Genomic DNA, 13,038 nt, shown 5'->3' on the forward strand with positions numbered 1-13,038 from the left:
CAACATGATGATTTCCAGTCCCATCCATCTTCTTGCAATCTGCATAATTCCATTCTTAAGGCTGAATAGTGCTCTACGCTGTACACAGGCCCATGCGTGTGTGTGCATTTCACATCTTCTTTATGCATTTGTCTGTTGATGGGCACCCAGGCTGATCTCATCACTTGGTAATCGTGAATATACTAGCTGTGATTACAGCTGGCAAACAGGATGATAATTCTATCTCTGGTGGCTTACTTCTTCTATCTTTTACTATACACATACACACACACACACACACACATGTATTTATTTATGTGTATGTGTAGAGCATGCATGCCATGGCACGCACGTGGAGAGCTGGTTCTCTCCTTCTCTGGGATTGAACTCAGGTCCTCAGGCTTGGCAGCAAGCATCCTCACCCACCGAGACATCCATATTTTATCCTTCATTTCTTAAAGATCTTTATTGGCATATGTAAAGTCAATGCAATTCAGAATTACAATGCGCCAGCCCATCTAACTACAGTATTACTCAAGAGCCTAGATTTCCTCCTCCTAACATAGCTCCCTACCAGACTAGGTACCATAAATTTATACTAACCCAATAATAATTGCACACTATAGAGACACCCTCAGCCTCTGAAGCCATTTCTCAACTTGTCCCCTCCCTTTTGATAATAATTTCTTAACTCCTAGCACTTTATAAGCCCACCCAAATTACCTACGATAGTTTATCACTTGTTAAGAGAAGGTTCAGAAATAAGCAATGTTAATTGTACTTTTAATCTACATGTCAAGCATTTATAGTATAAATATCAACATTATTTTGCATCCAAAAGTAAGGCATATTTATTACCTATTAACTAATAATGCTAATTTCCTAAACCCACATTGACTGAGTGTTGTGTGCAAAGCACTATACCAAAGGACAGCAGTATCCTATTAATAAGGATCTGCTGTTACGGGTAAAATTTAAAGGAAATTGACCATGAGTCTATTACCTCTAGGAACTGGGCATTCACTTTGAATTCAGGAGGGGGCAGCCCATTTTTAATCGCTGAGGTCTTTTTCTCATCAATACTCTTGAACAGGTGTCTAACAGCACGAGAGATGATGCCCTGCTCTTCCTCCATGATGTTCACATCAAATCCGGTTCCCATCGTGTAGGTTTTCCCAGCTCCAGTCTGAACAAAGGGACAAGAGAAGGACGGTTCATACTACGCAGGCCACAAGACAAGACAATGGAAACAGAACTGAATTCTAACTCGCATGCAGACAATGAGGCATTTACTTGTCCATAGGCAAACACGGTAGCATTGTAGCCTTCAAAGCAGCCTTCAATGAGCTTTTCGATGCACTGGGTGTAGATCTGCTCCTGCTGGGAGTCGATGTCAAACACATAATCAAAAGTAAAGGCCTTATCCTTCCCGAGGAAGACCTGAGGCTCTCCGGGTGTGACTGACGTGCAGATATGGCAACCTTCGATCTTCTCTTTGGCAAGCTGTGGTCTTATTCTGTGGAGGAGAACCAGAAAAGAGATGACAAATTGTTATACTCAGAAAAGAAAGATGAATCATCAGAAAAGGCTCTAAGGACTTTAAGTCCTTGGCCAAAATTTAAATCCATTGACGTACACTGAATTAACTTCAGTAAATAAAATCACTTGCCTAACAACCCCAACGGGTTATTTAGTAGCCCCCAAAATAATGAACAAGAGCATAAAGTACCCACTCAGTTGTGGTTTTCCTCTTTATTTCCAAAGATCACCATAAAAATGAAATATTACAGATAATATTTAAACCCCAGTACCCTGAAACCCCTGACTCACATTTTTCTAACTTCTCACTAGCGATTTCTGAACGCATTTGGCCGTGACTTACGGTATCTTCACATGTTTAAGCCCCAATACACACACACACACACACACACACACACACACACACATATATATATATATATATATATATATATATATACACACACACACACACACACACCCCATCCAGCGCACACACACACACACACACACACACACACACACACACACACACACATATATATATATATATATATATATATATATATAGGTAATCATTTGCTAATGACATGCATGCATATAATAACTTGACTGTTTGGTCATGTACTAAGACACATCAGAAGCAAGAGTTTTCACAAACAACTTAAAAATAAGATAGAAAGAGAAGTTCCAATATTTTCTCTCCAAAGCAAAAGCCGGTGAAATGGGTTGTCCTCCCTTCACGCAGAAGAGGATACAGCACATACCCATCCTACCTGCTCAGAGGCCAAAACTTCCCTGTTCTGAATTCTGTATGTCCAACGCTTATTCTCAAAGAAGTAAAGTAAGTCAGAGGGACAGAAAGATAATACTGAAGTAAGTACCAATCCCACTTACTTATGCAATGATATGTCTCATTCCTTATGGCAGTTTTCTCCTTTGCTAGCATTTCCAAGAACGGTTGCTTTAAATGAGATATTAGCCACCAAGTAGTCTGTTAGGCATGGGGAAAGAGCAACGGCACGTGTCCATCAAGAAGCCCGGGCTCCAGGTCTCTCACTGTGGAACACCAATGTCCTCACTTGTGAAGGGGAACCATAATTCCCATAATTCTTTCAAGATCTAACACTGCTTCAACTGCAGGACACTGTATTATAGGAAGACAAAGACGGGTGGGGAGATGGCTCTGCAGTAAGAACACTGCTGCTCTTGGAGAGGACTGGAGTCTGTCATAACTGCATATAACTATGGCTACAGGGAACCCAACATCGTCTTCTAACTTCTGTGAGCATATGTACACACACACACACATAGAGGATGGGGAAGACATACATATACATAACTAAAAATAAAATAATTCTTTTTTTTTTAAGAAAAGGCAAAGAGATAATATATTAACATTTAAAAAGCTCCTTATAAGAGCTGTGTGGTGGGAGTGGGTGGGTGGAGGAGCACCCTTTCAGAGACAAAGGGGACGGGGGATTGGATGGGGGGGGTTATGGAGGGGAGACTGGGAAGGGGGACAGCATTTAAAATGTAAATAAATAAAATAACCCAAAAAAGGGCTTCTTATAAGCTATGAGTAGAGACCATAAAATAGCCAGTGCACCTAAATTTAAAATGATGTATGCATGTATTTATATAAATATGTATGGATCATAAAACTAAATGAAGGATCATGAGGTGGAAGAAGAGATCTTAAGGAAGACAATAAGAAAGCAGTAGGTGAGAGCAATGGGGTGAAAACAAACTGCTTAAGAAGGAAGGGTGGTGGGAGAAGGCAGCTGGGGAAAAGAATGAATGAGAATATAAAGTCTAATAGCACGCTGTATAACAACCAAGATGCTATGGCCAAGCCTACCTCTCCATGAGAATAAAAAGTCTAATTAAACACACAGTATAACGATGGCGATGCTATGGCAAAGCCTATCACTCTAGATGCTAACCTAAAAAAAAAATGTTTTAAAGTAATACATTTGTAAAACAGCCCATGGTAATAACACCTTCGACTCTCTTGTTCCGTGTGCTCTCAATAAGCAGAGTTTGCCAAAAATCCATATTCTCTCATTTCCAAACGGTTCCCGCCCTGCCCTGCTTCACTGGGTTATGAGAAGGAAGCCGTATCAAACTCCAGCTGTCTCTGGGAGAATGGCAGCTGATTGATGTGAAGACAGAAACAGCACCGTCAGCAGCACCTCTCGAGAGAGGATCAGTTCCGCCCTCTTCCTCATTCCGTCCATCTCATCTAGCTCAGGAGATACTAATTACTCCTGAAATAGCTCTTCAGTCCACCAGTTTTGCTCATCCTTCACACCACCCTAATTAAGGCCCTCACTATCTCTCAAAGTCTCCACCCAGTCCTGTCCCCATCAGTCTGCTCTGCACCATGCATATTGATACTTCTAAGACAAGCAGCTCATGGGGTCACCAAATCCCTCCACCAGTGTGATTCTCTGCTTTGTCTCCATACACCTTGCATTTAAAGAAGATTTCCATTGATTAGGAAAAGTGCTGAGGGTTTTCACCCCTTCACCAACAAGCTGGACTCTTTTTGCTTTTGTGTCTTCAAATCCATGTTCCCTTTCCCTGGACACCTCCCCCCCCCCCCCCCACACACACACACACACTTGTATTCAAGGGTCCTTTACCAAACTGAACATCTCACTTCCAATCTCTATTCAGATAGCAACTAATTTGGATGCTCCTGTGACCTCTTTGCCCTCCAGCACAAAATCATTTGTGAGCTCAGTGTGTTCTCTCTCCCGGAAGCCCCGGCTCTCTACCAGCTTCGGGACAGCTAGGCCACTCTGAGACCATAAGAAGTTCGTTGTGACAGAACACACGCACAAGCTAATGATGAAAGCACGTACTGTACTCTTCTTTGAAATCAGTCACTTGATCCTAAGTATAGCACTATAACCATAAGCTGACTTACTGGATTCTTAACTTTCCATTTTGTTTCAACATAACTAAGGAAAATTAGGAGCCATTTGAATGGCAGATCTGCCGCCCCATTTTAGAATGACATTGTCATTCTGTCTTTAGCTTGACCTCCTAACCTACACTCTGATTACTACCCTTGCTAACAGAAGGGAGGATCTGCTTAAAATACAGATGATGCCCAGGTCTATTCATGTGCATGGGCGGAGGAGAAAGCGTGGTTTTAGCTGTCAACAGGACCAGCTGAACCCTGTTTCTACCAGACACAGGCAAAGGGGGTTTCTGAGATGGTCTCCCATGACACAGAGCCGTGGGAGCTAGCCTCAATCCTCTCCTTCAATCCTCCTTCAAAGGTTAGCCATTAAAGCTGCTCAAATCCCTAAGCATATCTCAGTGAAATGTTCTCACTGTGAGTTCAAGCCCAAGTCGTTGCTGACGAAAGAGCTCAACATTTGTGTAGTTCTAACCACAATATTGAAAATATCTGAGCTCAGACAAGAAAACAACACAATGTCACTCCTTACCAAAGAAAATAACCAAAGGAGAATCTTAGATTTGCTGCTGCATATTTTCAAACTCTATTTCTTAGTAGCTTTATGTATAGTATCACACCATGAAACATACTCATCTCACCCCAAGACTGTGAACTGTACATTTTGTAATATAAGCATTTTGGTTAAAATTTAAAAAAAAATTCTCACAAGTTTTTAAAATGTATATCCATACAACTAGATATACTTCAAGTAGCTTTCTAAAGAAAGATTTATGTAAAACAAATGGCATAACTATTTAGAATAAAATATTCTAATATTGTACATCAAGATTATATTGGTAAACTATATATAACATATAAATAATTATAGATTACTTATCTATAATTATATCTATACATCAAAACTATTACAAATATATAATTACACATATAATTATGCTATCTCTGTAATTATAAAGTACTGAGCACTATAATTTATTGTAACTGGGTTGAAGGTGTGAAAGGGAACACAATACAAGCTTTGAAATTTTCAGGTGAAGAGACCTGAACAAATGCAGCCCTCACCTCACGTCTGAACCTCTCCTTCAGGTGCAGCTTTGGCTCCTATTCTTACCGGGAACACGGTGCTCTTACAGAATGCAGGTCGTCTTACCTCAGCACTCTTGGAAAACTTTTTTGAGGCCAAATGTGGCGGCATATGCCTTTAATTCCAGCACTTAGGAGACAGGAGCTGGCTGATTTCTGTGAGTTCCAGCCCAACCTGATTTTCAAAGCATGTTCCTGGGCATCCAGAAATACATTGCAAGAGCCTATCTCATAGATAGATAAATAGATAGATAGACAGATAGATAGATAGATAGATAGATAGATAGATAGATAGATAGATAGATAGACAGACAGACAGACGGACGGATGGGACTAACAGATAATGTAATTTGATTCATATGGATGAGTGAATGGGTCAGTAAGTAGATGGGTGGATGGACAAACAGATAGATAAATGGAAAAGAATAAAATGCAATTTGATCCATAACCTTGTATTTTCCTAACCTCCTCTGTGACATCCTTGTTTTCTGAATTCCAACTACATAACCAATTCTGCAAACTACCTAACTTCATCAGTCATTGCCAGAAAAAATGTCCACATTCAGCCTGGGATCTAAGAACGTTGTAATCCGAATTCTTCCCGCATTATAGGAATGCACACCCAAGTCACCAAGTTCACATCAAGTCACTGTGATATTCTTTAGGCTTCCGTCATTGCGAGCTCTCACCTGTGTGCTTCCTGGACTATGGATGCGCTTTGCCATCTCCCTGGAATGTTGATCCCCCTTGTATCTGCCAACTGTCTCTACACTTTCAAAGTCTCACAGACTTTGGTATCCTTTCCCTTTCCCCAAGCTGAATTACTTTCCCCTCCCAGAAACCTGTTCCTGGTTTTCATAGAGTAGATATCAAATTGAATTTCTGCTTTCCCACTAGTGACTCTCTACAGATAAGGAACACATCTTATACATTACATAAAAATGGTGTGATTGTGCAAGTGTTTCCTAACAGACTCTGATAAACTACATCAGCTTTAAAAGAGTTTGGCCCAATGCTGTGCACTGCTCCTGCTTGGTTAGTTATGCACTGTTCCTGCTTAGTTAGAAGAAACTCACTCTTGAACAGTATTCATTGACATTCTATCTCTCATTTCCTATATGCTATGAGATTAGAGCCTAGTTTGGTTTTTCTAAGGTTCACTATGGGTTTGGGTCACATTTTAATGAATCAAGGGAACAAAGCAAAGGTTTTCTATGCCAGCCTTTTAAAGGAAGTGATAAATGACTTCCTTCCTGCTACACAACAAACCCATCATTAGTTGTGTGTCTTCTGTCTTCTTCCTTCATTCCTATTGGAAACTCCGGCACAAGATAGCCATGGAGAAATGTTCTGGTAGCCACTGGAGAAATGACTCTGACTCCAGTGGTGCCATCAGAAAGTCACAGGACATTCTCAGACTGAATCTAGTAACTGTCAAAATCTTGCCTGGCTTCCCGTGTTTTTTGCCTTCACAACAACCAAACTATTTTTATAGCTGAATATATTAAGTAAGCCAAGAGATCAAATCTTGTTTTCAGCAAGCAACCTTAAGAGGGAGCATCTTCCGTCAGACAAAGGTTGCTTTGCTCCTGCTTCCCATATTAGCAGTGAATCCTCGAGCCTTCTTAGGAAGTTTCCCAATACCCTGACAGTGCACACAGCATCCATACAATGGGCGCATCTGCACTGCATGTAGCAGATCAGGACGGAATGAGAAACCAGCTGGAAATATGTACATCGCAGAACTGAAATATGTGAGTAATAAAAGAACTTAGACTCCAACTCGAGCATTATACATCTTCTGCCACTACTTGCCACCTTGGGATCAGATATCAAATATCGAACTCTTCATAGGTCTTTACCCACACTAGCACCGACTCTGGATAAGTTTCTCTCAGCCTCAATTCAGTTACCCATAAAACATGTCTAAGATATGACTGTCAAACCCATGTTGCAGCATCTGGAACAGATGAGACACCATGTGGTAATGAAAGCCTATGTATGTATAAAGTACTGGGACTGTTACTACATAGTCACTTGAAAAAGCCCCTAAGCCAGTTCCTCTCCAGTCAGAATAATATCTCAAATGAGTCTAGGTATTCCACCAAGAATGTAATATTTACTTATTGGCTCCTTTAACTACTGCATTAATTTTTTTTAAAGCATACTTTGAAAGTCCCGAGTCTAAGAATTTAATTGTGAAACTGTTTTTCTAGGCATGTATAAATTCAGCACTGAACATTACCTATGTATACAGTCATACAGCTGTATGTATACGTAATGCTAAACAAAGATGGTAAGTTGAGTGTTTCATACACTCATTTGCAAAGAAAAGGCACAATTCCAAAACTGTTTTTTTTTCATAGCTATGACTAATCAAGCCTTATTCACACTGTCATCCACGTCAGTATGGGACACAACAAGAACTTGTGTGTGTGTGTGTACTTGTGTGTGTCTATGTGCATGTCTACCACACGTGTGTGGGTACCTGCCAGGGCCAGGAGAGAGTGTCGGACACCCTGGAGCTGGAGGTATTGGAGGCTGTGAGCCACCTCACGTGGGTCCTGGGAACTGAACTTGGGTGCTCTACAAGGGCAGCAAGTTCTCTCCACACTGAGTCATAGCTCCAGTTCCATTAGGCACTTTATGGCATTCTGTTAACTCACTGGCAATTTCAGACATGTCTCTAATGAACTTGGTCCTTTTCACACACATCCCCATTCCCTTCTCTCGTCTCTTCTTCCCTCTCTCACTCAAACCTGTCTTCCCAAACCGTTTCCCCTATTTTCAAACTCAGTGTGTGTTTGTGTGTGTGTGTGATGGAGAGAGGTAAAGTGTTGCTGAAAACAGAACCCAGGGCCTCTTACATGCCAGGCAACAACACCATGAAAATGGGCCACACTGTTACAAAACGGGGGTTTTCTCCCATCTTTATTGTAATCGTTTGTATCTTCCTCTATCACCAATAAAAGACTTCCCCATTCAGAAAGGGAATGGGACTCCCTAGGTAACTAGTTTGGTTTAAAGGAAATTATAATTATAATGGTAAAAATAGGTCCTTAATCTGAATTGGGTGAATTAAATGCTAAAGACGGGACTGTTTAGTGACTTGTAGATACTGCAAAAATGCCTGCTAAGAAAGAATAAATAAGACCATGCTACTGGAACTTACAGCATCCCATTGTTGGTATGCTACACATATCTCATTCTATGTGCAGGAACCCTTACGTCCTTTCAAAACTACACCAGCAGCACTAATATTACCCCAAGTACAAGGATGCAGACAGCTAAACTCATGTTTGCAAAGGGCATGAAGACGGTGCTCCTCAAACTTTCACCCTATCAGCTCTTCAGCTCTCCAGCTCCCAGGGATAAATGGCCTTTCTTTTGCTATCTGACCGGCTAAGATATTTTCCAAGAAGGACGAGAACCACCACACAGATGCCTTCTTTTTACAGTGGGCCACTGCTGAGTTCCTTACCACCACATTGGAAAAAGCACTGTTGTCCCTGATCCAGTTCTGTGGGTCCCGTGAACTTCCTGTGGCGTGTGCGTCTTGGCTAACTCTGTCTCACTTTGTTTTGTGGCTTGAGGGATTCTGATCTCATCCCACACCACAATGGCAGTTTTCTAGTTCACCCAATAACCTGACCTGATTCCCACTCTCCCAGGCTCTTTTGCCCACGCCTATCTGTAACCTGCTCTTCTGGTACCTCCTTGACACTGCTGCTCTGCAGAGTGTCCTGCTACCATCAGTCCTTGGCTCTGAGCCTTTGTCCTCCTTACCTCTATCATTGTGCTGAACGATCTTCATCATCGCTACTACTTACTGGTTTGCCATTTGAGTCTTAAGGTGAATTATTTTTTATTCACTTTTAAATTTCTAAAAATTAGGGTAGCTATTACTGTGTTGTGATATCAAGCCATGGAGGTGTCTGGTCTGCCTTTTAAACCTCCTCTAGTCTATTCCAGTAAATAGATACCATAGCAAGGCAGCCTCTATCCCATTTTAACCATCTGTTTTCTGTTCTGGATGTTCCTAATATACTATAGGAACTGAAAGACTCCCCCCCTTTCCCTCTTGCTTTCTAAGAGATAAGACACCGCATAAATACCAAAGCCAGCAGTGTAATGTCAGCACTCAGAATGTAAAGGCAGAAGGATTTGGAACTCTAGGTCAAGGTTAACTGCAGAATAGCAAGTAGAAGGCCAGTCTGGAGCATAGCAAACCACCTCAAATAAAATAAAATACAACAACTTATCCATTCCAATTATGCATGGAATTTCAAAAATCGTCTTGTAAAGTTATAAATGAATCTATACATGCTTTCGGAAGATAAGAGAATATCTTATTTTATACTGCCTACTAATACTATCCTATTAGATTATTCCTTTACAAGAAAAACAAATACAACTCTATAAAAATAACAGATCAAAAACCGAAGGATACCTGTGACTTCATAAACAAGGAGAGGTGACAACTCACCCCAAAGCTTCCAGAAAGAATACAAACTTGCCAACCCATTTTACGATTTTTTTTGATTTCTAGGTAAAGGATCTCTGTGCCCTTGAAAGCCACTATCCTTGTGACAATTTGTCACAATAGTAAAGGAAACTAATACTTGACCTTCAGCTTCATATGAACGGGTAGTGAGAGCCTCTAACTGTAAGGCACAGTTAACAACCATCTAATAACCCACTGTTCAAACCCCATCACTTATGAAGGAAAAGAAGACACACCTCGAAATCATTCCTAGGGAACCGTCATAAACAGGACCATCCCAGGTACATGGTGACATGCTCTCAGTCTACTCATGGGGCACTAATAGCAGGCAATCCTCTAATGTTGTGGAGATGCATATCTCAGTCAAAAGGACGGAGAAGCGTAATAATAATCAGCACATCAAAAACAGGTTGAAGCCATGGAGGGAGTGTCAGCTACTGACAACAGATAAGAACGGGACCAGTTCTCAGGCCTGGCCCCGGGAAGGAACGGCCTGGCGAGCTCAATGTGTTTACTTTGTTCTCAGTAAACACTAATGCAGATTCCCACGTCCCACCCAAACACTTTAAATCGGGATTCCCAGAGGTGGGACCCAGACTCTATACTGTGCATTAGCACTCCGCATGACTCCAACACACTGTTGGGCCAGCACCAAACCTTCTGAAGCAATGATAAACAGCGATGTTTGCAGGTAGACCTTGACCCCATTTCTCAGGATCCTCTGGCCACACCCCCACAACACTGCCGCTTCTTCCACCATAATTTCCTATTAAATACAACTTAGTGGGGCTGAAGAGATGGCTCAGCAGTTAAAGAGCACTTACTACTCTTGAGCAGGACCTGGGTTCAGTTCCAAGTACACACACAGTGAGATGTAACACCCTCTTCTGGCCTCTGAGGGCACTGCACCTACATGCTACACAAAACGTACATGCAAGGAAGACATTCGTATGCATAAAATACAATCTTTAAAAATGGACCCTATAACTCTGGTCCAAAATGTCTCAAGCAATAAGGTGAATGACTCCTCCCAAGGAATCCGCTCAAAGTTGTCCTCCAACCTCCACCCATGTATACACCGTATACCCAGGAACAAACACACACTACCCTACACACACACACAACCACACCAGACAGAAACAACTTGATTATTACTAAAACTATAAATCATGTTTGAGCACTCTTTTTCCATATCACTGTGTATTTAGTTATTTTTAAAGATATGTTACTAGAGAAATGTCTTCGGAGGTACAGTATACTAGACATAATTTTAAAATTATTTTTATACTGCATTGGATTCACTATGAAAAGAGCTCTGAATCATGAGCTACCAGACCTGCTAAGTGTAATGAGGCAGGCATGACCTGAAGAATATCAACAAGACACAAGAAACAAGTCAATTTTTGTTAAAAATAATAATAATTTTTAAAAGTCTGCTATAGTTAAAATACTGTACTCTTAAAGAGTATATAAGAGCATGTGAAATAAAATTTCCTTTCAATAAAAATCAAATTTTCAATAGCTAAGATACAGTTGCTTTGTTTTTTTCAGACCGCTTGCCATTTAAGAAAGTCAGATGAACGCCGTTCATAGGACGTGACATTAGCTCATGCAGCCATAGAAAGGCTGCCAACAGCAGACCCTGTGAGTCTTGCCTGCTTAATCGGCCCCATTACCTTCACAATGCCCATGACCACTGACAGGTACCCAGAATTGAGAGTGAAAGAAAACAAGCAAGGTAGCCTTCTCCCTCAGAGATTTTACCTCATGAATGTTCCAAAGAAACACTAGAGAATAAAGTACCTTTGATAAATGAACTGAATCTTCTTTCTACGTTGCCTGTCTGGGGAAACAGATCCTGTCATCCATTAGCTCTGGAGTAAAGGTCAGACCTGGGTCTTAGACACTGAGTGAAAAGCCATTAAAGATGTTGTTTTGTTTTGACATTAAGAGCTATCTACAGCTATTAGCTTCCCCCTTAGAAAAGAGGACTATTTTAAGGGTTCCTGCCTTCTCAACAGAATGCTGGGCTAAACTAGAATTGAAGCTAACTATAAGAATCAATTGCTTCCAGGAAACATCCCCCCGAGTCAATTCCACTAGAAATAAATCAATTCTTTATTCGTATAATACTATGCTCTACCAAGACATACATGGGAGAAAGAAAGAAACAAACAAACAAACAAACTTTAAGTTCCCACCATCGGTAACTCATACAGAAAATAAGGCAAAAACAAAAACAACTGTAGTTCAACATGCTACATGACTACACTGCTCACACGGAGGCTTATGAGAATCCGCATTTTCATAAGGATGCTGAGGATGTGGGTAATACAGAGTCATCTTCTGGTAATACTGATTCCACACTGTCTCAAAACCTTAGGTGAGAGATAATGAAGAAAACGGATTGTGTGAGGAGGGAGAGGAAAGTGTGGCAGAGAACACTTTGATGGGCTCATTTGATGGGCACATCCTGAAGAAACAGAAACAGAAAATGAATCAGTTAGCAGAGGTGGACCGCTTTATATCTACGGCGTCTATTATTTCTAGACAGCTGTTGGGCCATGGAGATGACTCAGAGCGGGGAAGTCAATACGAATATACACAGTGTCAGTGTTTCCACGAAGATATCGAACTAGCCCACCCTTATGCTCATCTAAACCAAATCCATTGAGCAAATGGGCACGTGGTTTACAAGCCCAACTCAAACAAGGAAATGAAACAAAAGTTGACACTTGTAGATCCAGCTCTACTTGCATTCTCCAGTTTGCCACTCTCGGACAAGCAACCCCAGTTCAGGACGTAGAACGCCAACCTTTTTTTTTTTTTTTTTTTTTGGGCCTCTCAAGCAGCAGGATTGTGAATATTCACTTTTATTACACTATGTAAGAAGTTTGCTGTACACTTTAGATCTCAGAAAACACAGAGGCTTCTGAAAGATGCTTCCATTGGTAAAAATGTTTGCTGTGCAAGCACGGGACCTGTGTTAGATTATCCACAATTCATAGAGAAGCTAGGC

The 13,038-nt window shown here is 41.0% G+C and overlaps 1 protein-coding gene across 20 annotated transcripts in view; it reads right to left on the reverse strand.

Moving 5' to 3' along the window:
* The window catches only part of Kif21a (kinesin family member 21A), a 116,876-nt gene that overhangs the window by 62,550 nt on the left and 41,288 nt on the right, over nucleotides 1-13,038 (reverse strand). For all 20 annotated transcript variants that reach the window (XM_029469631.1, XM_029469623.1, XM_029469625.1 and 17 more), the window contains exons 2-3: nucleotides 1,273-1,495; nucleotides 983-1,165 (exon numbers count right to left, since the gene is read on the reverse strand). In XM_029469631.1, coding sequence (XP_029325491.1) covers nucleotides 983-1,165; nucleotides 1,273-1,495 — 406 coding nt within the window. The remainder of the gene's footprint in view (nucleotides 1-982; nucleotides 1,166-1,272; nucleotides 1,496-13,038) is intronic.

This window comes from Mus caroli, chromosome 15 (assembly GCF_900094665.2).
Source record: "Mus caroli chromosome 15, CAROLI_EIJ_v1.1, whole genome shotgun sequence".
NCBI lineage: Eukaryota > Metazoa > Chordata > Mammalia > Rodentia > Muridae > Mus > Mus caroli.